Source organism: Amblyomma americanum, chromosome 1, assembly GCF_052857255.1.
Source record: "Amblyomma americanum isolate KBUSLIRL-KWMA chromosome 1, ASM5285725v1, whole genome shotgun sequence".
In the NCBI taxonomy this organism is placed as follows: Eukaryota; Metazoa; Arthropoda; class Arachnida; order Ixodida; family Ixodidae; genus Amblyomma; species Amblyomma americanum.
The window spans coordinates 51,488,857-51,513,291 of NC_135497.1; the positions used below are offsets into that span (position 1 = coordinate 51,488,857).

General features: G+C 41.6%; 1 protein-coding gene across 1 annotated transcript in view; it reads left to right on the top strand.

Moving 5' to 3' along the window:
- The window catches only part of LOC144112808 (zinc metalloproteinase-disintegrin-like protein F1), a 129,894-nt gene that overhangs the window by 80,220 nt on the left and 25,239 nt on the right, over positions 1-24,435 (top strand). The window contains exons 11-17 of the mRNA XM_077645624.1: positions 2,635-2,771; positions 5,092-5,263; positions 8,307-8,402; positions 10,686-10,817; positions 11,985-12,157; positions 18,884-19,085; positions 24,155-24,232. Of these exons, the coding sequence (XP_077501750.1) occupies positions 2,635-2,771; positions 5,092-5,263; positions 8,307-8,402; positions 10,686-10,817; positions 11,985-12,157; positions 18,884-19,085; positions 24,155-24,232 (990 nt within the window). The remainder of the gene's footprint in view (positions 1-2,634; positions 2,772-5,091; positions 5,264-8,306; positions 8,403-10,685; positions 10,818-11,984; positions 12,158-18,883; positions 19,086-24,154; positions 24,233-24,435) is intronic.

Sequence of the window (24,435 nt, forward strand, 5' to 3'; positions counted from 1 at the left end):
CAGTTTTCATAGTCAGTCTTTTGCTTGAGTTTACCTTTAAGTTTCATTGAGAGGTTTTTCTTATAAGCAGCGTAAACGTGCGCACTCTATCTGGCCTTGCGTTTAGCGTCTCGCGAACACCACAGCTTGCTTTTGCTCCGCCACGCAGTCATAACCCGTGATGGTACATATCTTTCACGTATCTTGAGCATCTTGGCTTTAAAATTTTTCACAACTTTTCCGTATTCACAAATTCGGCCAGTGTCTCAAATACATTGAAGTAGGAATCCAAAGCTAAGGACATATCATTTGTAGGTGCTCTGTGACAGCTATAGGTATGCCGCATACCACTGTTGACAGCCTTCACATACTGCAGATTCATATCTCACAATTCAGCTCAGTAGTCACTTATGCCAGGTAGCACTATTGTAGACTGCGCCAACTGAGGCATGTTAGCGAAAAGCAAATCTAAAACATTAGTTACTCTTGTAGGCCCTAAAACTAGTTGTGTTAGATCGAAAAGGTGACAGGCAGTAAACATTTCTGTGCTAGACTGGCTGCAAGCACTAGAACTGGGGTCAGCCAATGACCAATTGATTTCTGAAGATTGAACTCTCCGCCTGTAAATAGATAATCGGTGCTCACTGTTTCTGTAGCATTGGTAAGCTCACCTAGACTATTAACCTGACTTACTGGCGGGCGATAAAACGAACATACCGACAGTGACCTGCTGTTCTTCAATCTAATCTCAATCCACAGCATTTCACTTTGACTGCCTTCAATTTCGATCTTTCGGCAGCACATTGCCGCATTTACTAAAATAAAAATGCCTACGCTGAAACAATTGTGATCCCTACGGCAGCAAAGCCCTTGGGAAATACTTCATCATCCGTGACGTCAATATCGAGCCAGGATTCAGATCCAAGAACGACGCTGGTCTAGACATATCAATGAGGCTAAAAAATTCATCGCTTTCGTTTCGAATACTTCTGCTATTCACAACAAGGAAAGAAAGAACTGACTCGTCCGTTTTCAGTCCCTGTCAATCTGCTTGCACAACTGTGTCTAGGGATTCATCATAGATGTACTTCACTTTATTTATATAAAGAGTAGTAAACTTAAGATTTACTTTGTCAGTCTTCACTTGATTCGCTTTAGCGTAATCCCACAGTCGTTTCTGCTTTTCCTCACATTTTCCGAAAAGTCCGCTGAAATGCCAATATCTGTGCCTTTTAATTTCTTTGATAACACTGCCTGCTTGTCCTTGAACGCGAGGAACTTGACTATTATTGGCCGCTTTTTACTGGAACTAAATCTTCCAAGACGATGTGCTATTTCAACTGGAAACTTTTCACATAGTAGCTTCCACTGACAAATTTCTCAGATGGGTTCTTCAGCCTTTTCATACGTTTTGTGCTAATCGTCATCTTTCACACCATAAAAAAAATTAAATTGCACCGCGTACATTGGTTTTCAAGCTCGTCAGCCTTATCAGTAAGGAACAGTAGCTGGACCTGCTGTACTTCGCTAATCTCTCTGCATTCTTTGACCACGCTGTGCAAATATTGAAGTTTTGAGAGCGACGTTTCTAACTTAGTCATACGTTCATTCAGGTTAGACATAGCAGCCTTAATTTTGGCTTGGTGTTTTCCAGTAGCCTCCAACATTTTTGTCATTTCCTTTTGACCTTTTAAACGTTGTTTAAGAACAGTATTGTCAAGGCCCGGATTCACCTCGACGTCACCACATACAAGTAACAGCAAAAAATAAAATGCGAAACAATGTAATAAATTGAACCGATAACGCCTACGAAACACAGGTTGACCGTCACATGCATGAGCTTTTACACTCACAAAAAGAACTGCGGGTGACACTGGCAGAGTAAGAATAGAATGAGTAGCACGTATTGCATTCTGACTAACCTGCATAAATATTGAAAATATTTGAATGTGTAACTCCTTTACACAGCCTCATTTGTCTGTTTTCTTTTTTCCGTACATTACCTTCTTAGGAGGTGTGAAGTGAATTTAGTTCATGGGTGTATAGTACAGAATGAGCTGCGCACAGAATTATCTCTGAAACATGGCCAAAAGTTATTTTATTTCATTAAGAAAATACATAGAGAACATCAACGGCAAATGTCACTCATGTAGTATGCTTGTTTAATGGATTGAATAATTCGTGCATGTTATTTGGTTATGATGGTTGTGTGTACTGATTGAGTTGAGTGCTACAGCACTGACTTAAATAAAAAAAACGAAGCAGCATGTGAGAAAAGTACTTATTTTCTTTCTTTTGGGTTCTGTATTTTCATGACAGAATAGGCCCTTGCTTTACATGCCACAGTGGTGATGTGGTTACTACGGATTGCTTGTTGATCATCAGTGAGGAGGGAAAAACATAGAAAGAACCAATTGTCCAAAACAGATTAAGCTTTGTGCCATTGACTGTAAGGGTAATTGATATTGTGACTACACCGAGTGGAATATTAGGCAACACAGTACCAAGAATGATCGAACACACATTCAAGCATCTGTCTTCTATTTTTCATCGCTCATTCACATATTTAAATGTGGTTGTGTTCTGTAGCAGTATAGAAAATTGATTGCCTTAACTCTTTGCCTGTTTTCTTTTTTCTGTTACTTTCTTTTTCAGGACCATCATGAAGTGGTTGGCGTTGTCGCCACTACTGTGGCACATGAATTGGGCCACAACTTTGGCATGGAGCATGATGACAAGGACACTAAGTGCCACTGCCCCGAAAAGAGGTGTATCATGGCGTCATCAACAAGGTTGGCTTCCATTTGTTGACTGTTTTGCCTCTTACTACTGCTTGTTGAAAGAAGCTTTAATCGCTGGATTATGTTGGTGGGTAATTTACTTATTAATGACTTTTGGCGTAATTTCAAAGCCTACAAAGGGTGCATTCAGGCCGAGTTTGCTCAGTAGCTCACAATATTATAGCCAGATTCGTGAACAGCTGCTCGCATTTTATTTATGCCTCACATCTGCAATAAGCTCTGGAGTCGGCAAGACTTGCAGCGCTTCAAAGTTCTGAAGAAAAAAGTATGATGTATGATGTGCTTGCAGAGCTCGACATTGATAGCTAAAAGTATACCTGGCTCTTAGGTATGTCCCGACAGAAAATAAGTAGCCGATTCCAGTTACAATTACTCCATCAGAAATGTAACTGATTACATTGATCAATTACAGCCATAATAAAAGGATTCTGGGGCCAAGACATACAACACACATGAAAGAAGACAATACGGATGCTGTCCCAGAAAAGTAACTGAACAATTACAGAAAAGTAATGGATTTCAGTTGCAATTTTTTCCTTCCAACTTTTATTGCAATAACACAAATTTACTCAGACTACAATGAATTAGTTTTTGCTTGATATTTTGCTACATGTTGTTATTTATCAAGAGTAAATGTTTTTCAAAGTTGTCGTCGCTTATTTTTTTTTTCATATTTCCTCTTGAAGCTGACTGAACGCTTTTCCAGTGTATGCACTGGAGTGAAGAGAGGTGTAACAACATATGGAACACCTTGCACTGTACTTTTTTACACTTTATTCAAGTGTAAAAAAAAACATGGGGTCTTTCAGCATTTCAGTCTAAATATCAAAACATTACTTGTGGTACACCACCGAGGTCCATTTTGGGGCCTCTGGAAGGCATTGCAGTGCTCGGAGGTTTTGATGTATGCAGGTGACACTGCACTGGTATTTAATGGCAACTCACTTCTCGTAATAGAAATGCTATAAATAACGAACTACAATGAATTTTGACATGGCTTCTCTTAACACTTAGTTAAAAAACAAAGTATGTGATTTTCTGCTCAAAACGAAGGTTTATTGATGTAAGTGTTATTTCTGTATCTGCTGATAATAATGTTATTTAGAGTGTGTTCTCTTTTAAATATTTAGGAGTTATATTTGATTGCCGCTAACTTTGGAAGGAACAGGTGCTCAGTGCCTGTAAAAAGGTTGCATACTCTGGCAAAGGCATGCCACCGCTTTTCATGCACCATGCTTTGGTCATTTTACTTTTCATAGTGTCATAGCCATCTCGGTTACAGCAGTGAATCATGGGGAGTAACATACGAAACATATTTATTGCCATTGCTGAGACTAAAAATGCACTTTGCTAAGCATAGGTCATGCTCTCTCTGAAAGTTCTAGGAATGTCATGTTTGAAGCTCATCATGTAATGTCGTTGAATGCTTTACACGATTAAAAACATCTCTCATTGTTAACAATACCATTAATATGAACTACCCCCTGCCTCTTCGTGCATTCTGTATGCCTGTTCGCAATACGAGGAAAGCCAGCAATTAATCTATCTGTTGCATTGTGTATGTAGAAAGACTAATAGAATTTTTTGGAACAAAATTTTGGAGCTCGTTACCGATTGAAATAAAAGACTCATACTGAAAAACAGCGCACACAAAACAGAGACGAAGAAAAGAAATGACAACACGAGTGCTCGTGTTTTCGTTTCTTTTCTTCGTCTCTGTTTTATGCGCGCTGTTTTTCAGTATGAGTACATACCAACTCACCCAGTCTTCTACTTTGAAATAAAAGAGGCTAGGAATTGTAAACTTGCCTGTAAGCAACACTTCCTTGAAATACAAGCATGTTTGCAACTTTGATTTGATACTCATTGTATTTGTAATGGCTGACCGTATGTGCGGTTGCTTTATGTTTGTATTGGACCTCTGACAAGCCAACAGGCTATCGGTCCAAATATCTGTGTAAAAATTTTCCTTGTTGTCACTGAATAATACCTTCTTGAATCGTAAAAAAAAAAAAATGGAGGGAAAACAATCATTGTGCTTTTTCAACGGAAAATTTTTTACTTGACTGCCCCTTCCCCTGCCCCCATCCCTTTTGTTAAATCTTCCCTTGTGCTGACTGTTCATGAAGGCAAAAAATAAGCCTATGGCATTGTGTTTGTAGGAATGCAGACACACCAAATAAAGTGCACAGTCTGCTATTTTAATATTCACTTCTGCATGGAGCGTATTATCAACATTCATTAGAGGCAGTGGTGCGCATTTTCATGATGTGTGGGGAACATCATTTGATAACCATTTTGCCCCCGGCAGCAACCCACCTAGTCCAAGCCAGTGGTCGTCATGCTCTAAGCAGTACCTGCAGTCATCATTTGAGCAGGGCATGGACTTCTGCCTCTGGAACCTGCCTGAGGACATCATGGGTCCCGTCTGTGGCAATGGCTTCCTTGAAGAGGGTGAACAGTGCGACTGCGGGCCCATGGAGGTGCGCTTCTTACAAGTTGTTGGCTATCTAGGCTTGCAAAGGTGTAGTTCTGCTAGTTGATCGCATGCTGAATTCTCAGAATTATGGTGAAGATAAGTTTCTTCATATAATTACCGTATTGTGCCGCATATAAGTCAGATTGCTCTAAGCAATAAATAGCATAGCAATGCAATCGTAAGGCTAGCAGTCAGTCAGGTGGCAATCAAAGGCGATAAAAGAGTTACATGCAGCTCCGTTGGCCAACAGCAAACTGAACTGACCTAACTGCCTAGCAGTACTGTAGTTTGATTCTAGCAGGAAGCACAGTTCAAAGCCTCCACTGCACTCTGGAGATTACCAGGAGTTTGCCCTCACACTGTTTTCCGCTCATTTGTGAATGCTACTGCCAGCTCAGGCGAGCCAGGTAAATGGCACGCAATTCAAATTTTTTTTAGCTGGGCCGATTTGCATACAAATGAACAATTTCTTTGACACATGGAACTCCGTGCTTCCTGCTGGGACTAGGCTCTGGCATGGGGCACATACTACCTGTGCCTCTGTTGAAACTGCATTAGACCCTGCTGTAGATTGCCTCTGCATATAGGTCAACCCTCCAGTTTTGGATGGCTGCTTTCATAAAAAAAGGTCGACTTATATGCGGCATTATTAGTATTAAATTTTGATTGTAAAAATGAGTAACTATAGTCAATGTGAAAAGCTCTGCTGGGGCCTCTTACAGCCGCTGCGGTGGCTCAGTGGCTGCAATGCTTGGCTGCTGGCCCGAAAGACGTGGGTTCGAACTCGGCCAACGTTTGTAGATAAGGACAGTTATAAAACTTGCACCAGGGATGCAGCCCCATTCTGTAGCCGCTTTAATCTCGGAGACTCAAGCTCCATGTCTAGGGTTGTGACAATACCGGGTTACTTTTCTTGGTTTTCTCTTCGCCGCCGTGATGCCCATTGGCTATGCTTGGTCACGTGGTCAGTTTGCTGCATAACTGGTCAAAGCTGGCTCGCACCTTGCATCGTCTACGCCAGGTGGAGCTTCTTGAAGCCCACGTAGCTAGTGTTGTTCATTGCTTGGATTTCGTCTACGTATTGCCAAATTCACGTGCGCTCTACGCCAGGGGTACGAGAGGGCAAGATGCTAGGGGTTGATCTTTGGGGTGAAGATCTCGGCCGAAACGAAAAGCCCTTCTTTCCGAGGTTCCACACGGAAAAATCGAAGAACACAACATACCGCTTGCTCCCTTGTGGTTTGGCATGATAAAATTCTTCACTTGGCTATTATGTGGCTGCGCAAAGTAGTTTGCAGGACCCCTTCATCAGCTGTGTGTATGCCACATCTCTGCTGACTGTTGATGCTTACCTTCCTCCTTATCTTACTGGCAATGTGAAGTGCAACAACTCTTGCACGTTGCTTAGAACACCTCTAAAACTGTGGCTGAAGTCTCAGTAAGAGTACTAACTTCCGCCTTGCTCATCTTGCAGCACCGACTGCAGGTGAAAGGCACCATATTAGGAGATTTTCCCTTGGCTTCTTTTAACAGTTGTGTTAAGGAATAAAACACTGACTGATTGACATTTTTGGAAGCAGTTGAAATACCTACTGAATTTCGCAGCCTCGGCCTGGGTGCAAACTCCCATTTACTTCATAAAATTACCTCGTTAAACATGAAATTTGATGTTTACAAGCTGCCACAACCAGATTCTAGGAGGCTAAAGAAACTAACTTGCCCCGGCATGCATGCAGATATGGTTAAAGAAGCCTGAACAATGAGCTCTTAAGCTTCTATGACTATATCGGCTCCCTGAAAGTTTGTCACGATGAGACGAGCAACGCGTCTTTAACGTGCCCGGCTTAAGTTATGGTTGTAAATGTTACTGAACCGTCTTGTTTCGTTAATACAAAAGAGATCAAGGCAAAAACTATGCTTGTATTCCTTAAATACATTTTTGTACGCACGCGAGGTGCTATCTGCTGACGCTCCTCAAGCTGGGAGTAGCAGACGACACACCCATCCTAAAGCAACCGCAGCGCCACCGCCCAGGCGACGATTGCGTGGGTTCGCTCTGCTCCCTGGCGCACTAACAGTGTTCTCCTCCAACTGCCCCTATCTAAAAACGTTGATCTTGGCTGCGGCGGTCACATTTGGATGGAGGCAAAATACTGGACGCCCGTATGCTGCGCGATGTCGGTGCATGTTAAAGAACCCCAGGTGGTAGAAATTATCTGGAGCCCTCCACTCCAGTGTGAATTTTTCGGTGGAATTATGTGCACCCAGAAAGCAACTTTTGAGCAAGAATTCAAGGCAGTGCAGGACACGAGCATTGGGAAATGTATAGACTGCACAGTCAGGTTATGAGGGACTCTAGCAAGTGGAATCCTTCTCCACAGTTTCTTGAAAAGCTGCTTACCGCAGGTAGCCCCCAGGAAGCTGCTCACGTCTTCTGTGCTTAGTAAATTCTGTCCGTGTTGTTTGGCTGCTGTTTTATGGGCAACGGACATGTATACTGCAGTGGAGGCAGTGGGCACTGAACATGGGATAATTATTACTTATAAAAGAGTTCATTGTTTTTATGTCTTTAATGAAATAAATTAGTACAAATTCACAGATTAAATACAGTGAGATTCCTCTTCTACTTTGTGTTTGCAAAAAAATTGAATGTATATTTTTTAATATCTTTCAACTGATGCTGCTTTATAAGATATGCATTAAAATGAACAATTTGCACAAAATAAATTCTAAACAAGTGTGTAAAAGGTTTCAGGGATTCATATAACCATATTCTTTCAGTTTGAGCTGATTTTAGTTGCAGTATCTTTGCTCAGCTGCATAGTGGTGGTAGGTTTCATCTTTCGTTACTATATAATATGAATGCATGTCATTTGGTTTAACTTACTTTAAAATTGCAAATATTTATATCATCCTCATGCATTCTGAGCCCTCAGCTGAAATAGACTTAAAGCCACTACTGCATCATTTTAATAAGGCTATGGCAGCAAGGAATTCACATTGAAAATTGAAAAGAACGTCACATCCTTTTCACTTTTGGCTTTCAGTTTTGCAAAAATCCATGCTGTGATGCAGCAACCTGCAAGTTCAAACCACACGCTGCGTGTGCTATCGGTGCCTGCTGTGATGTTTCTACCTGTCAGGTAATTTTTAGCACAAGCTGTTTTTGGGGTGTTGTCTGCTAATCACATTGTCCACACAAAACCTCTACAATGACTGGAACGGTGGCACCTGCTGAGTCAATTTATAAAACCCCTGTGTGGTAGCTGTCCATTAGCACAACCTTGCATTTATAAGAGAACTCCAACAGCATAAGCATTTTTCCTGTTGTGCATCTCGTTTACAGAGCTGATATGAATTTCTCTATCTGAAATTTTTGTTGCGCAAATGTGTGTTGAGTGAACATGTAAATAAGCTGCACTGGTAAGAGGCCTGGCCACGTGATTGTGGCAAGCAGGCCAGACAAGCTCTGCCCGCAGATGTGACGGGGTCATGTTTGATAGTGAACATCCTCTGTGCTGGTAGAGTTCTGTGGTCTGTCATTGTAATGTAAAGCAGCTTATGATGTGCCCGTGTTTGCATGCAGAGTAGGTAACAAAATAAAGCTTGCAGCAATGGTAACTCAAAATTGTGAAAATATCAGGTGGTGTCACGTGCATAACCATACTGCATTGTTACATGCAATGTCAGCTGAGGCTGAAGCCTGCATCATTGTTAACATTGCGGTAAATTTTTATTGATCACTAACGTTCTCATTAAGTTTCATCGTTAAGTTTCTCTTCTGAAAATTTGAGATTTTGGATATATCTTAGTTCATTTAAGGGTGACATGAATACTGTACATTTAAGGTAAGCCACCTACTACTCGTTTATAATTGTTTTGTTTTTTCTGCTCATGTGCACAGATTATTTTTTTTTTGTACAATAGCCAACTGATTTTTCAGACTCCAATAATTCGGACTTACGGGATATTTCGGACCTTGCTGAGGAACCGTCACACACCTCTTAGGAATGTGTACATTTTTACGACCAATATTTCGGACTGTGTGAGGGGGGGGGTGCATTCAGAGGCACGAGCAGCCTGTGGATTACCTCTCTCGGTCTTTGCAAGCCTCGTTGCCCACGGAAACGGGCTGTTCTTCCTTTGCGCGGCGCATGCATTCACTTGTGGCATGATCTGCGGCCGCTTCGCACTGTCAGGTATCGTGACATAGAGTGACTATCCGTGACACGAGGTGCTGCGGACATGATGAAAACATGAATGTGGCTCAGTTGAAGTGTAATATTGTCGCTTGCAAGTAGAACATGGGAAGCGGTGAAGTTCGCGATTTTTAAACCCGGTTTTCCACAGGAAGATTTTTTTTTTAAGTTCACAGATTTTTCGGACTGTTCGATTATTCGGACCATTTTCCGGGTCCCACCGAGTCCGAAAAATTGTTCGCCAACTGTATTCATGTACTCTAAATGCCCTTTATGGGCATTATGTAGGTGGGTTGAAAATAACGCACTTAAGAGCTGCAATACACAACACAGGGAATCATTAAACCAGAGAACATGGACAAAACATGCACTGATAAACCAGCAATAAAACTAGATGGGTTGAGAACACACACTGAAAAAAGTAACAACAGCGCTAGCGATAAAAATAACAGAATACAATTCTCGCAACAGTCTGTGAGGAGTCGGCACAGAGTAAGCGCTTCAGTTTGCTGACAAGAGTCATAATTGTTCCCGGGAACAGTTTCTTCAGGCAGCTTATTCCAGTGGTAAATGGCAAGGAACAGTGGTGAATTCTGCACAAGTTGGGTACGAGCAACCTTGGGTTGCACCTTAAAGGGGGTGGTCTAATCAGGGACAGATACGATGGGACGGTTTGAGATGAGGTTCTGCGAATAGCGAAGGGTTGTGATAAAGTCTGCGAAAGTGAGACAGCAGCATAACAAGTTTTTGTTTTCGAGTGAGCATAAATTCAGAGATGATTTATGTCAGTAAGGCTGGAGTAGAGAGAGTACTTCCTTTTGATAAATATAGCAATCTTATTCTGCAGTGATTTGAGTTTTCTGGCAAGATAGGCTTGATGCGGATTCCAGATGATACCGGTGTATTCTAGTTGTAATTTACAAAAAGTAGTGTATGCTCCTGATTTGCAAAGTGCAGGTGATGCCTAACGAAACTGGTGGTCTTTTGGACACTTAGGTGGTTATGTAATCAACGTGTTTGTTCCATGTCAAGCCTGAAGAAACGTGAACTCCTAGGTATTTTGTTGCAGGAACTATATTATATGGCCACATTATTGATAGAATAAAAGAAGGGCTCATTGATGTTAGCCATTGCAAATGTTATAGCTTTCTTTTTGGAAACTAATTCAGCTTGTTATTTTGTTGTCAGCATATGAGCAGTCATATTTCATTTTTCATTTTCATTTAGGTGGTGAAAGCAGCCACATTATGTCGAGATACTGTGACGGAGTGCGATCTGCCAGAATACTGTGATGGAGTTTCGGAGTTCTGTCCAGTAGATGTCTTTGTACAAGATGGAACAGAATGTGGAGGAGGCAAGGTAAGAGGCTGAATATTTGGACAAAGCTCTCTTTATGCTTTTTTACTAGTCGCTTGTGGAAATCTCTGTGTAATTTTATGCTAAAGAAGCCTGTAGTCTTCAGCTTCAAAGCAAGGAAAGCAAAAGGGAAAGTAATACCCTCCCTGTATGTCTCGCAGTTTTAAGGACTGAATACTTTAGTATATATCCTAGCAAGCCCCCCCCCCCTGTCCCCTTTTCCTGTTTACTCTGAACATGTAATTTTTGCTATCTTCCTTGGTGAAAGCAATGAAGAATCACTGCAAATTAAGTTTCAGTTCAATTTTTTTTCTGTTTGAAATTGCACACATATATGCTTTTTCATGCAAACTTCTAAAAAGAAGAGATTCAGCAGTTTCATCTCATGTAAATATTGTAGTACATTTTCTTCTTTCTGTACATTAAACTGTATCTGTATAGCAAAGGTTAGCTACACCTTCTTTCTGTATATTGAGTTATGTGCGCCTGCTGCCATGAATTTCTGAAATGCAACTTTGGAAAAGGAATTTAATTTCCTGGCATCCAGGATGCATTGCTTGAGATTTAATGGTGCACTCTGCAATTTGCATGCACAGAATTAGGCACTGCATATCTGTTCTAGGCTCTATGCGAGGGCAGTGATGAAATTTAATTCATTTTGCATTCCATAAACTTTGAACTGTGGGAGCATATCTGTTACTCATATAGCAGACTTGACCACAGCAGTGGCCGAGTGGTTTGAGCACCCACCTCGCATGCGGTGGGTGCGGGGTTCAATACCCATTGCCGCTGAGTACCCACCAGTGATACAATGGGTACGAGCTTTCACCTGGCCTGGTGCTCGGCTTCTTTAGGGTGAATTGCTTGGGAAATGGGTCTTTGGCCCCACCTTGAGAAGAAGAAAAATACCTTGCGCCATGGCGCTCTTTAGCCCGAGAGGCTCTTGCACCATAAAAATCTAGCAGACTTTTCTGTGCTAGTGTACTCATTAATGGCTGCCTTAGAATGTTAAGCAGTTCTAGACTATTTTATTATTTTATTGAGCTATTTTTACAGCACATTTTTCTCTAGAGCTGGAGTGAGCTGAAATTATTCGACAGTGAACTTTTTCTTCATGGAATATAGTGTGCAAGCATGAGGTGTTTCATGGTGAATTGTTTCCTTGGATAGGCTTACTGCTTCGGTAAGCAGTGCCGCTCTCATGACGACCAGTGCCAGCTGCTGTGGGGTTCCAGTGGGCGTATGGCGGATCAGCGATGCTTTGAGCGCAATGATGATGGTGAGGTAAATGCCAATTGTGGATATAACCGTCTCAACAAGACCTACAAGAAGTGCAACAAAGAGTAAGTTCCACTGGGCTATAAGTGTTCAAAACATTTTCTTATAACAATATTCAAGTGCCATGGAAATGCCAGTTCTCATCGGGTTAGCAAAAAAAAACACAAAGCAATGATTCAAACATTTTAATCAATTCCAAGCTTTGCTTGTTTCACACAAAGCTGACTGACATTTTTCTCGAGAGCACCTAGTTGCTCTACATGGTCAGGTAGAAAGCCCTTTGAGAAAACGAAGTCCCAGAGGCACTGAACCATCTGCAGGGCATCTTGCGAGAACACAACCTGGACAAGCTGATCTAGACCCAAAAGGCTCTGGTTCGACCCTGGCTTGGTGGTCGCATTTTGTTAGAGGCAAAATGCTTGAGGCCCATGTACTGTACGATGTCAGTTCACGTCAGCTCTCCACTACAGCGTCCCTCATAGCCTGAGTTGCTTTGGGACATTAATCCACATAAAACCAACAAACCTGATCTACCGTGTCGTCATCAGTGGCATCATCACTGTCACTCTTTCCCACCGCTCGCACATACCTGTATGCCTTGTTGCCTCGTCAGTGACCCTGTTCAGGACGCAGCAGTAGTACAGGAGCTTAATTAAAATGGGCGATAACACCAATATCCATGGGCTACAAGCCTGCAGCAGTGTTTGGAGGAAGAAAGAAGGCTTGCATGTGCTCTAGCATGGAACGATGCACACTGCAGTTGTCAAGGACCATTGAAACCTTTCTCTTCTGTCGTTCTGTGTGCCCATTGAATTCTGCGAGCCACTTGTGAAAAAGCGCTTGCGCCATCCATGCTTTTCCATTGTGGCAGTAGTGCACAGGGATTCTGATGGCACCTCGGAAGCTGCAGGGAAGCTTCGACTTTCCGGTGACAGATGAGATGCACTTACCGCTTGCGTCCGTACTTGCACACAAAAAAAATTGGCAGTGGCTTAGCTCGGCAATGCCAGGGTATACATAGCGAGAGGTACATTTCCCTGGCTGAGCTTGTTGTGGTCACTGTATGTTTAGCAATGAGAGACATATAGGCTCCATCTCGGTGGCCATGCTCTATTTTCCATAGGCTCCATCTCGACGGCTATGCGCCATCTATTACGCTCGGCAGTCTGGCATCTCCGTTTGGCAAGCCGTACCTCTCTCTGTTTGGGCGTCTTCGGTGCTCTCTTTGCCTTCTTACGCTCATTCTCTCTTTGTTGAGTAGCAAAGTGCCAGGCGACAACCTCAAGATCGGAAGAGTTAATCTTCTCTTGTCTATACAGCCGTTTAGCAGCAGCTAGACTCTCCTTCTGTGCATCCATGTCAAACGTTGTGATACAGCCGCCCATTACATCTCTGCCTTTTATACGCAATGCTGTGCATGCGACGTGCGGTTCAGGTGATTGAGCAGCGTGTGGCGAGGCGGCGACGAAGCGCGCGGCGCGCCTGTAAGTTCTCTCTGGTTACCATGGTATCGGTGCATGCACACAACTGCTCATCTGCGCGACATCATGCGCGGCTCCGACGGTGGAGCGGGCGCGCAGCCGCGGTGATGGCAAAGCGCACACCCGCTCCTGCTACTCCTCTCCGGTTTCCATGGTAACGGCGCATGCGCACAACTGGCCTCTCCTGGCCACTGCGAAATGCTCAACTGGTAGCCCAGTGTAGCTCTCGCTACAAAATATGGTCACATGCAACTTGCTGTGCTTGTCACCCTTGCATGGGCCCCCTTGAGCACATGGGTTTTTGAGGGAGCGTTTGTAAAAGAAGTTCAGTTTCATTGCCATTGAAGATATTTCTGTTCGCTTACTTTTCAAAGATTGTGACGCTGTTTTTTTTTCTCTGGATTGTCTTGTTTTCACATCATGTGATGCTTCCTCACTGGTGATGGCTTCGTACTTGATCCCGTGCCTGTCTTTGAACTGTGTGATCTAGCCGCCACTTGGCTGGAAGTGAACATTAGAAGATTAGAAGAAAGGCAAGAAAAATAAAAGTCAAAATGATTCACCTTTGCTGCCAGAATCGGCCTCCTGATGGGCAGATTCATCACTTGGGCACCAAGAAATGATTGGTATAAGGCTTCTTCCATTTCTTTGTAGGTTCCCTGTCGAATCTATTTTCCATGCATTGTTCTTTGAACTACTCCATTCTTTCTCAAGCAGCTTGCTTGCGGAGCATATGATTGTCGAAATTGTTGGTCGAGGCTGTCCGTATTTAAAATGACGGCTGACACTTTCTGGTCATGCTTGTGGTTCTTTACAACTTTGCACTTTGTTTCCAGCATTATTGCCATATGCTTTCTTTTCACCAGCAATGGCATTGTGCATGCCTGTGGGGAATGCACTGTAGGTGCATCTGCCATAGTTGTTCTTCAGTGGGACAATGGCTCGCTGGAATCATAGAAATGTGGCACTGCAGCCAATGCAGTCACACCATCCGCCATCCAACTGCACTCGCACCATTCATCGTATTAGCATAGGAAATGATATAGCTGCCTGTTCCATATCAAGGACACTCCCTAAAATAACAATCACGTTCATCGGCAAGAAAAAGGAAGTTTTCTTTTTTGCAACCGCATTCATTGTCGGTTTCTTAATTTTCCCTGCATGGAATTACTATTGTTCCAGTTTATGCACTTACAGTGTCAACATTTTGTTTATGCAAGAGAATGTGCATAGACAATGATGTTGAAAATTTTTATCATATTGTCTATGCAGTCATTCTAAAATTATTTAGGCACTTTGGGTGATAGGTTCTGTTGCAGCACATAAAACAGGGTTGTTAAAGATCAGTTGCTGTTTAGTCCCAAATGATTTGCATGTATATGGTTTGTGTGCTTGAACTTCTTAATGCAAAGTAAAAGCTATAGCATTAGATTTCACCACTTAAAATTCATAACAGACTCTCCTGCAAAAACAGCAGCAGTAGAAAGTCCTGCAGCCTGTTTCTGACATATAGCCGCCGTGGTGGCTCAGTGGTTATGGCGCTCGGCTGCTGACCCGAAAAACGCGGGTTCGATCCCGGCTGCAGCGGTCGAATTTCGATGTAGGTGAAATTCTAGAGGCTTGTGTACTGTGCAATGTCAGCACATGTCAAAGAACCCCAGGTGATCGAAATTTCCGGAGCTCTTCACTACGGCGTCCCTCATAGTTTGAGTCGCCTTGAGACGCTGAATCCCCATAAACCATAAACCATTTCTGACATATAGTGGTACTGTGCCTCACTGTCTGCGTAATTTGTTATGGGGTGCACATATTGTCTTAATTAACACAAATATATAATGCAAATGGCTGTTATCAGCTGTCTGGAATATTGCAATTGGAGAAAGGTCCTTTCTATCTAAAGTTCCTACCTGGACACTGCAGTTGTAGTGTAGCCAGCCACTGTGACCCCTTAGTTTACCAGGCTGCCTGCCAATAGCAGTCTGTGATTATATCAGCCGATAAGTCAATGTAGAAATCAAATTTTTTTTAAAGGATGAGCACTACGCTACTGCCGCCACTAGCCACATAGATTTAGTTTGTCTGCGGGGTAGTTCCAGGCAAGATCAACCAAAGGGTGGATGGTCGGCCTCTTAAATTTACGTGATATTTTTATATGTTATTGTCTGATGACTAGCATAAAGAGTTCTACAATTGGTTTTGTCCCCAAAATTTTTTCAAAGCGCAGAAAATTTTTTATCATGAGGTAGTGTGTCGCACTTTCGCACTCTGCTGTTTTGGTCAAATTTGGTTCTGAATAAATTAATATAGAATAACTAAAGATACCTGAAAATTTTTAGAGGGAAACTATGGATGCTTAAGTCTGTGCCTGGTTATTTTTGTCTGTTTGAAGAAATCGGTCTCTTTACTGAAATTTGTCAAACTTGGCCGAAGTAATGCTTGTTTTTTGTCTACTTTAAAGGTCTGTATTTCATGAAAGGAGTGTGTAAGAGCTGCCATAATTATACATTGTGTTCTACACAAGCATGTCTTTCAAAGTGAAGGCAGTCATATTTATAGGGTTTATGGATAATGGGATATGGTCGCGCAGAATTTCAAAAAACGCAGAACAGCAATAATTTCCGACGACAGTTAAAAAAAACATTTTGATATTTTTAAAACTTAGTCCACGTATTCGTCTTTGCACCAATGTTTATAATCGTCAAAAACATGTTCTCTAATGTTGACACTGCAGCAGTTTCAGCCTTTTAATGAGACCCTTGTGCAAGGCTCAGCACATCATGTAGCTCTGAGGAGACTCCTTGTATGCGACTACTGTAGAATGCGGGCAATACTAACATTCACAGCGCAAGACGAACACGGACAAGAGGGGAGACACCACAAAGCGCCGACTTCAACAAAAGTTTATTGCTGTGCGAGCGACTATATATGGTGTACAGCGGGCATGCGCAGCAACAAAAAGGTACAATCATGAGCATCTGGTAGCGGCGCCACATCGCAATACTAGGACAAAAATTATTGTGGGACTACAAAAAGAACAAAAAATAAAGTGTTGCTGCCCGTTCCACTACGTATAACGGGCTTGCAATACTAGAACAAAAGATATTGTGGGGCGATAAAAAGAACGAAAAGGAAAGTGGCCTTGCCTGTACCGCTAAGTATAACAGGCTTACAATTCTAGGACAGTAAAAAGATTGCTACATAAGAAAAATATTCCAAACAATTCCCAGTCTAGGCACAATTATTGGGAGCAGTGCCTGAAGTAAAGCAGCTGAAAGCATGTTGTACATCTGCAGGTTGCCATGCAATACAGAGGACAGCGCTCTTTCAAGGACAGGCTGGGAGGTTCTTGTGCTTTGGATGTATGGGTGACTTGAAGTACCAACCTGCACAAAACAGTCGCTGAGAGCTGTTCTTCCACCTTCATGGGGTGCACGTGAACAGCGGAGTAAGAGGAAAATTCCACTACAGAGTCTCGGCTGTCTCGCTGATCTGTGACGAAAGTGAATGTCAACAACTGCCAGGAGGCTTCACCCCGAGTGTGAGGGGAAAAGGGGAAGTCTACATGTGTTGTCTTCTCTGCAACAAGGACTGGGAGCGTTTGTTAACATAGCATTTGTATAGTTAATTTTTGAAAAGACAACGTGGCTGCCGAGGGCAGACAAAAACAAGCCTTGCAGGAACACGTTTGCGCTGCGCAGTCGGCTTTGAAGTTTGGGGGGAAGTGTACACCCTGTTTGTTATGTCAGTATAGCTTCCGGTGCCTTATATTTTTCATCGAAACCAACACAGTGAGGAGAACAAGAACAGCCCGGAAGGAAGGTTTGTTGCTGCCAGAGCGCGGTGCACCGTGTGGTGTTATCGTGGTGCGCAGTGCAGGGGGAGCGTTGCGTGCACTAAAAGAAAGAACTGGGAGCCAAGGACTCTTTGCTTTCACGAGCATTGCTGTATGAAGTCTGTGCTGTGTCACCCATACATCCGAAGCAAGACAACCTTCCAGCCCATCCTTGAAAGTGCGTTGTCCTCAGACTTGCTCTGCTGCCTGCATATGTAAGACGCGCTTTTAGCGGCTTTATTTCAAGCGCTGCTTGAAATTACGTCCGATTGGTAATTGTTTGGAATATTTTGCTCATTTACCTACCTATTTACTATCCTAGTATTGCCCGCATTCTACAGTCGCACACAAGGACTCTCCTCAGAGCTACATGATGTGCCGAGCCTTGTACAAGGGTCTCATTGGAGGGCTGAAATTACTACACTGTCAACGCTATTTAATATGCTTTTGATGATTATAAACATTGGTGCAAAGAAGAATATAAAAACAAAGTTTAGAAATATCAAAAATGTTTTTCTAAATGGTAGTCAGAAGTTTTCATTGTTCTGTGTTTTTTTTGAATTTTGCGTGGCTGCATCTCATTATCCATAAACCCTATAAACATGACACTCTTCACTTCAATAGTCCCACTTGTGTAAAACGCAATGTATAATTGTGGTAGCTCTGGCACACTCCTTTCTTGAGACACAGACCTTTAAAGTCGATAAAAAAATGACTTGGGCCAAGTTTGTCAAATTTTAGTAAAAAAAGACTGTTTTTGAAACAGAAAAAATAAGCAAGGCACAGGCAAAAGCATCTTTAGTTTCACTCTAGTAACTTTAAAGTACCGATTGTTATTACATTTTAATTTATTCATAACCAAAATTGCCAAGAAAGCAGAGTGCATAAGCGTGGCGCTGCACCTCTTCATCTTACAAAGTGTTCTGTGCACGGAAAAAAATTTTGGAGGCAATACCATATTGCAGAACTCTTTATTTTAGGCATCAGTCGACAACATACGATAATATCAAGTAAATTTAAGAGGTCAGCCTGTGGCAGCTGCTTATTATTGGCTATAGAAAAAATACCCTTGTGTTGAATTCAGTATGTCCCGATAGAAGAAATGTTCAAGCTGTTTGATGCTTCCTGTGGGTATATGAAATCCATTTGGTCTATTTGGCAAAGGTTTCTCGTTTTGAAACTTTTAACTGTGATGTGCTGATGCTGCTATTCTGCTATAAGAAATGTATGCATTATTGCACATCATCAAAGCCTTTGTTGCCACAGTGCATGTTTTATTGTGCACGTGTAATCTGCTGTAGACATTCTTTTCCTTTGGGATTAGTTCATGTAATATGAGAAATGGTTGTAATTATAAAGGTGGGGATGATTGGAAATGAAAATAAAATAGGAAGGCTCACGAAAACTTCTTGTGTGACTTATCAGTGAAACTATCTTGCTAGCGCGAAAGGTGCTAACTTTGCCATAAACTTTTTCAGGGATGTTATGTGTGGAACACTGCACTGTGTGCACCTGAATGAACGACTGGAGTTCGGCATAGAGTCAGCAGCTGTGCAGTCCAAATTTTACATTGATGAAAATGACAAACGATACACGTGTCGATCAGCCATTGTGGACTTGGGCTTATTCACTGCCGATGTTGGCCAGTCGCCGAATGGTGCAAAATGTGGCACCAACAAGGTTTGTTGACTTGTACTGCATATTTGCCATTATGTTGCCTGAAAGAGTCAGCTTCTTTTGTTATGTATAGGATACTACTCCCCTGATTACTGTCATCACATTTCTTCAGATCATGGTGGCTTAGCCATATACTGCTGGTGTAATTGCCATATCTACTGGTGTGAAATATGAGTGAACTGAAGGTTGGGCTTTTGCTTGAGAGTGAATGTCAGTGATTTTGTTTGGATAGAAATTCATTGCTCAGTTTTTGGAATAGACACGTTATGTTTGGTTGCATGGACCAATGGCAGAGTTCTAGAACAACGAATTACAGAACAACGCAAGCGTAGTAGTCAAGTTGAACACAAACATTGCTATAACAGGGTTTCAGACAATGCTCCAAAAAGTTGTCTCAAAATTTAGACTAAAAGTTTACTTTAAAAATAGTGGAAATCTTGAAATTTTTCTCCTGTTAAGCACTTCTATTTTGGACCAAATTGGCGTCATCCACGGTTTACCTTTTGGGACACAAGGCATCTCAGTACCTGAATGCATGAAGAGAGAAACTTTTTCGGCAAGGAACAGTTCCTGAGCAATAATTTTCTAAAAATGCCCAGACTAAGGCGATTTCTTGCACTTTGGAGCGTGATATTTGGAGAGAAAGTTTTTTTTTTCTTCAAAAGAAGGTCTGTACACTTCTGTTGGAACTTGTCTTAACTGATATAAATTTTGTCAGCCAAATCTAAGATGTCGAAAATTTGGCGCGTCTCCTTTCGCGTGGAATGACCCAAAGTCCACATGTCACAAGTACTACTACCAGCTTCTCAAAGACTTATCTTTAATCATCCAAAGTTCCATCATTTGATAGCTTCCTTGTGTTGGTCGTATATTATTTTGCTAGAACATACTGTTAAAGAATGCTACTATGAAAATGAAATTCTTTGCTCAGACTCTAATCAGCAGTGGCGTCTAACTCTTTCTCAAGAAATATAACAACTTTTCCATACCAACTATCACTCACGACAGAGTAACTCTCTGTAGCCCCCTGGAAATTGCTCGTAATTTTAGTGCCAATCCTCTGCTTCAGCTGCTCCTCTAATGACCATTGCCAACTGTTCTGCAACTGTCCCAACTGTCTGTTGTCAGCATTGAATCTTCCTCTTCCTCACATCATCTACTGAAGTGAGAAGTATATTATAAATAAAAATTTCCACTTCTGGCCTAGATGGTATCTAAGAAAATGGTAGGAAACTGATTGCAGATGTCATTGCTTATATCTTCACACTCATAATGAGCTTAATTTTTAATTAGGTGTTTCCCCAAGAGAAAAAAATTTATTTGTCTGTTTTCAAAAGGGAATAAAATCTCATCAGCAATTTTTGGGCCACCCCCAGTCTTCCCCTTTTTTTTTTCAGTAAAATAATTTAGAAACTTTATGTACATATCTAAGATTGTTTAATCATCTAGAAAAATTTAATGTCCTGCACTGTAAACAATTTGATGTTTGGCAAAGTTGCTGCACTGACATTGCTTCGATTTCAATCAGTCAGTCAGTCAGTCAGTCAGTCAATCAATCAGGTTTATTCCACACCAGAGATCTGAGAGGCGGGGACAGAAAGCCTAGGTATAGGCTTGACGTGGGGTCCTCGCCCCCTACAGCAGCTTAATTGAGAACAGAACCTAAAAGTACACAACGCTTCATTCAACACTACAGCATACAATATGCCTATCAACATCTTTATAACAGAAAGGAATGTTATTTAACAATATGCATTTACAAAGCATCAATGCAGGATATAAACATCATGTTAAAATCAAGAGAAAAACATCATAACAATGTTCAACTTATAGCTATAGAATTTAGGATAATGTGACAAAAGCACAAAAGTTGATAATGCATATAATGAAGTCTGCAGAAAATATGGAAGCAAACATTACTGTTTAATGCAAATTAGACATTAATAAATTAATTACTAAAGCTAACTACATAGGTAGTTAATGCCTTACTGCATTAGCAGAATTCCTTGAATATGTTAACTTCAAAGCTTACTTTAGATTTTATTAATGTTAATGTTTATTGGTGTTTCTATTAATGTTACGATGGACTCCTATTCAATCGAGCTGAATGCAATTAATTACATTGTTTTCGCTTCCAAGCATGTAACAACACTCATGTCCTCTATCAGCTCTTATCCCGCATGCCCTTACCATTGTTCATTTCATAATGCCAGACTATAATTACTTGAGATTAAACTTGTATATTCAACAGGTACGAATAAAAACCTCTTATGGAATTAGTTCTGTTAAATACGACATTAGTTCGGTTTATACACTTTAATTATGCTCTATACACACCTCCATTCAAGCTGCCGTGGTGGCTAGTGTTTGTGGTGCTCGGTTGCTGACCCGAAATACGTGGGTTCGGTCCCGGCCATGGCGGTCGCATTTCGATGGAGGTCAACGGCTAGAGGCCCTTGTACTGTGCATTGTCCGTGCACGTTAAAGAATCACAGTTGGTCGTAATTATCCGGAGCCCTCCACTGCAGCATTCCTCATTGCCTTAGTCGCTTTGGTACGCTAAACCCAATAAACCAGATCAGACCAAACCAAACCATTCTTTGTATACCAGAGCTAAAAAAATTTAATCTTGGTGTGTTTGCATATTGTGCGATAAATAACCATCTTGACATGGTAGGGTTAAAGGCCTCATTGTCCAGAAAATCCAGTATTTGTGTCGGCATCCGTGTTAGCGTCAGCATCGGCATTGTGAGCAAAAAATCACGGGCATGGCACAGGCAGGCGGTCCCCAGAGAGCAACCTAGGAGGCAGGTGGGCCACATAGGTCATGTGACCTTGCGACATCATCACAACCTGATCACCAGATAGCAAACTGCCCACCATGGCAGGTGGCAGTTTGCAACCAACTAATCATTGGTTGCTCGGGAAGAGCAGCCAGAGCACAAACCCCACTACTGGGAGCACCTGCCATTGCAAATTGTACTGGCGCATCGCTTAACCTCTGCACCACTGCGCAGGAGGAGGGGTATGAGGACTCCTGGGGATTTATGAATGTAAAGTAGAGAATGACAATCTGCATATATGGGAATTAATTCATTACACTATCACGTCATACCCTTAAGGCAGAGCTTGTGTGTCCTCTCAAAATTTTTTCTTCAGCGTATTCATATGTGAAGACTAAGTAACCATAATCCTGCTAGATTTTCATTGCAGAGATATTTTGTACTCCTCTAAGTTTGTACTGACTACAGAATTGAAATTTCTCTAACCAAGTTGTGAAATACTTTACCTTATAGCTAAGCCATGTCATCCCCATCCTCCTTTAAATGTGAACTTCACTGGTTCATTTTTAACTGTTGAAATTCCTTATTTTTAAAGCCTACTGCAGTAAAACCTCGTTGAAATGTTAAAACAAAAAACGCCATAGAAAAACATACGATCCAAACTGCTCAATTTTTTAAAATGTAACTGTTCAGTGAGATACAAAACTATTTATTGGCATTTTTACTTCATAAAAATTTGTTAGAATTCCTAGGTCCAAGGTCTGAGCAGCCCCTTTTAGAGTGCCCACAGAACTGATTGCATATTTGCGTTGTTCTTGGCAGGGAAGAAACTTCATAACCCATCCGGTCTATTTACGGCAGTGGCAAAATTAGCGATCTCTTCCCTGTTTATGGATGCTTTGCCCTCTTGCATGAATGCACTGCGGGAAAGCCGCCGTGCAGGTTACTGTCGCAGCATCCTTGGTTTGCATTCCCCATACCCAGCCCGCTTGCATGTTAGCGCATCCATGTAGTTCTCAGATGCTTCGCCTGCTTGCTCTAAGGCACTCTGAAAAAGCCGCTGCGTTTCTGCTTTTCATGTGGCGTCCTTGCGGGAATGACCGTTCATACGTAAATGCACTTTACTTTTTAATTTTAATGCTTCGCCCCTTTTAATTAAGGCAGTACAGAGAAAAACACCATGGCGGGCGACTGCGGTTGAATTGCAACTTTCCATGTAGCGTGCCCCCTGGTTTGGCCCAGTGGTATGTTTGCACACATGAAGCTGGTTGCTAAACATACTATGCAACTAGGATTTGCTAGAATTTTCAGTGCAGTTGCAGGGATCTGTGATATCCGGAATTTATTAACTGAAAGAAAAATAGTGAACTCTGTGGAACATTTTTAATGGCTGGGATTCTGTACTTGGGAACTGGGAGGGTATCAACAAGATTTTACTGTGTTTGTTTGTCTTCTGTTTTGTCCTTGGAATTTTCACGTTGAATTGTTTTCATTGATTGGGTATCTTATCATGCTTTTATTCAACTGTCACAGAAATTTTTGTATTTACATGTACAGTGGTTTCATGTAATTAATTACCTTTGCATTTTATTCTAAAAGGTCCCACTATAGTGGTCAAATTTGGAACCTCTTTCTGCCTCTGTCTCTCTTTTTAAGCATTTATCAAGCTTTCTATTTTTTTTTAAATTTGAACCTGACAGAAAAATGAGTTTACTTCTCTCACGAGAGAGAAACAGTTAACTCACCTTAGTTTTTGTCAGTCTTCTGCCAGGACGGTCAAAAAGGCCGTTGGAGAATCTTGCTTAAATACTACTTCACGTGCAGCTTTGTATGTTGTGCGATTTCTATGTGCAGTGGAACCCCACCATAGTAATTTTGCATATAGCAATAACACTGGTATAATCCAGTGAAACATTTCACCTTCCGTGGATGATTGTGCATTTTTTCTTTTATTTTAATGGCAGCTTTAATAAACAAAGTTATACTTAAGAGTGTTCACCCATGCAGTGTACTCACGTAACGATGCCATTGCAGCACACGCACAATCTAGGACGCCTCGGAGCAACAGACACATAACAGCGTAATAGCAAGGCAAATTAATTTTGATGACAATAAAACGGTACCCTTTTACTGATACTGATATAGACACTGATATAGCAAATGTTTTTGCTGGGCCAAGCAACTTTACTATAGAATGGTCCTACTTACCATAGCATCTGTGTGGCCAAAGAGGAGCAGGTGGTGCCTAAATAACTGTGCAAACAAAAGCATTTTTTGGATGCATTGCAGGCTTGTATGAACCAGAAGTGCGTCCCTCTTGAAAAAATCTATGGAGTCAAATGCCCTTATGACTGTTATAATAATGGGGTAAGTTGGCCTTTATCATTTTGTTAATTATCGTAGTCTGTTTTCATACTAGAGATAGGTTTTTATTATTTGTTCTTTCTATTTTCATTTTTTGTTTTTATTCTTTTTTAGCAGCAGGCCTCTTTATTAAGGCCTCAATAAAGAGGCCCGCTGCTCGAAAGGATAGTGTCACAACATAAGGCCTAGCAACATGGAGCAAGCTG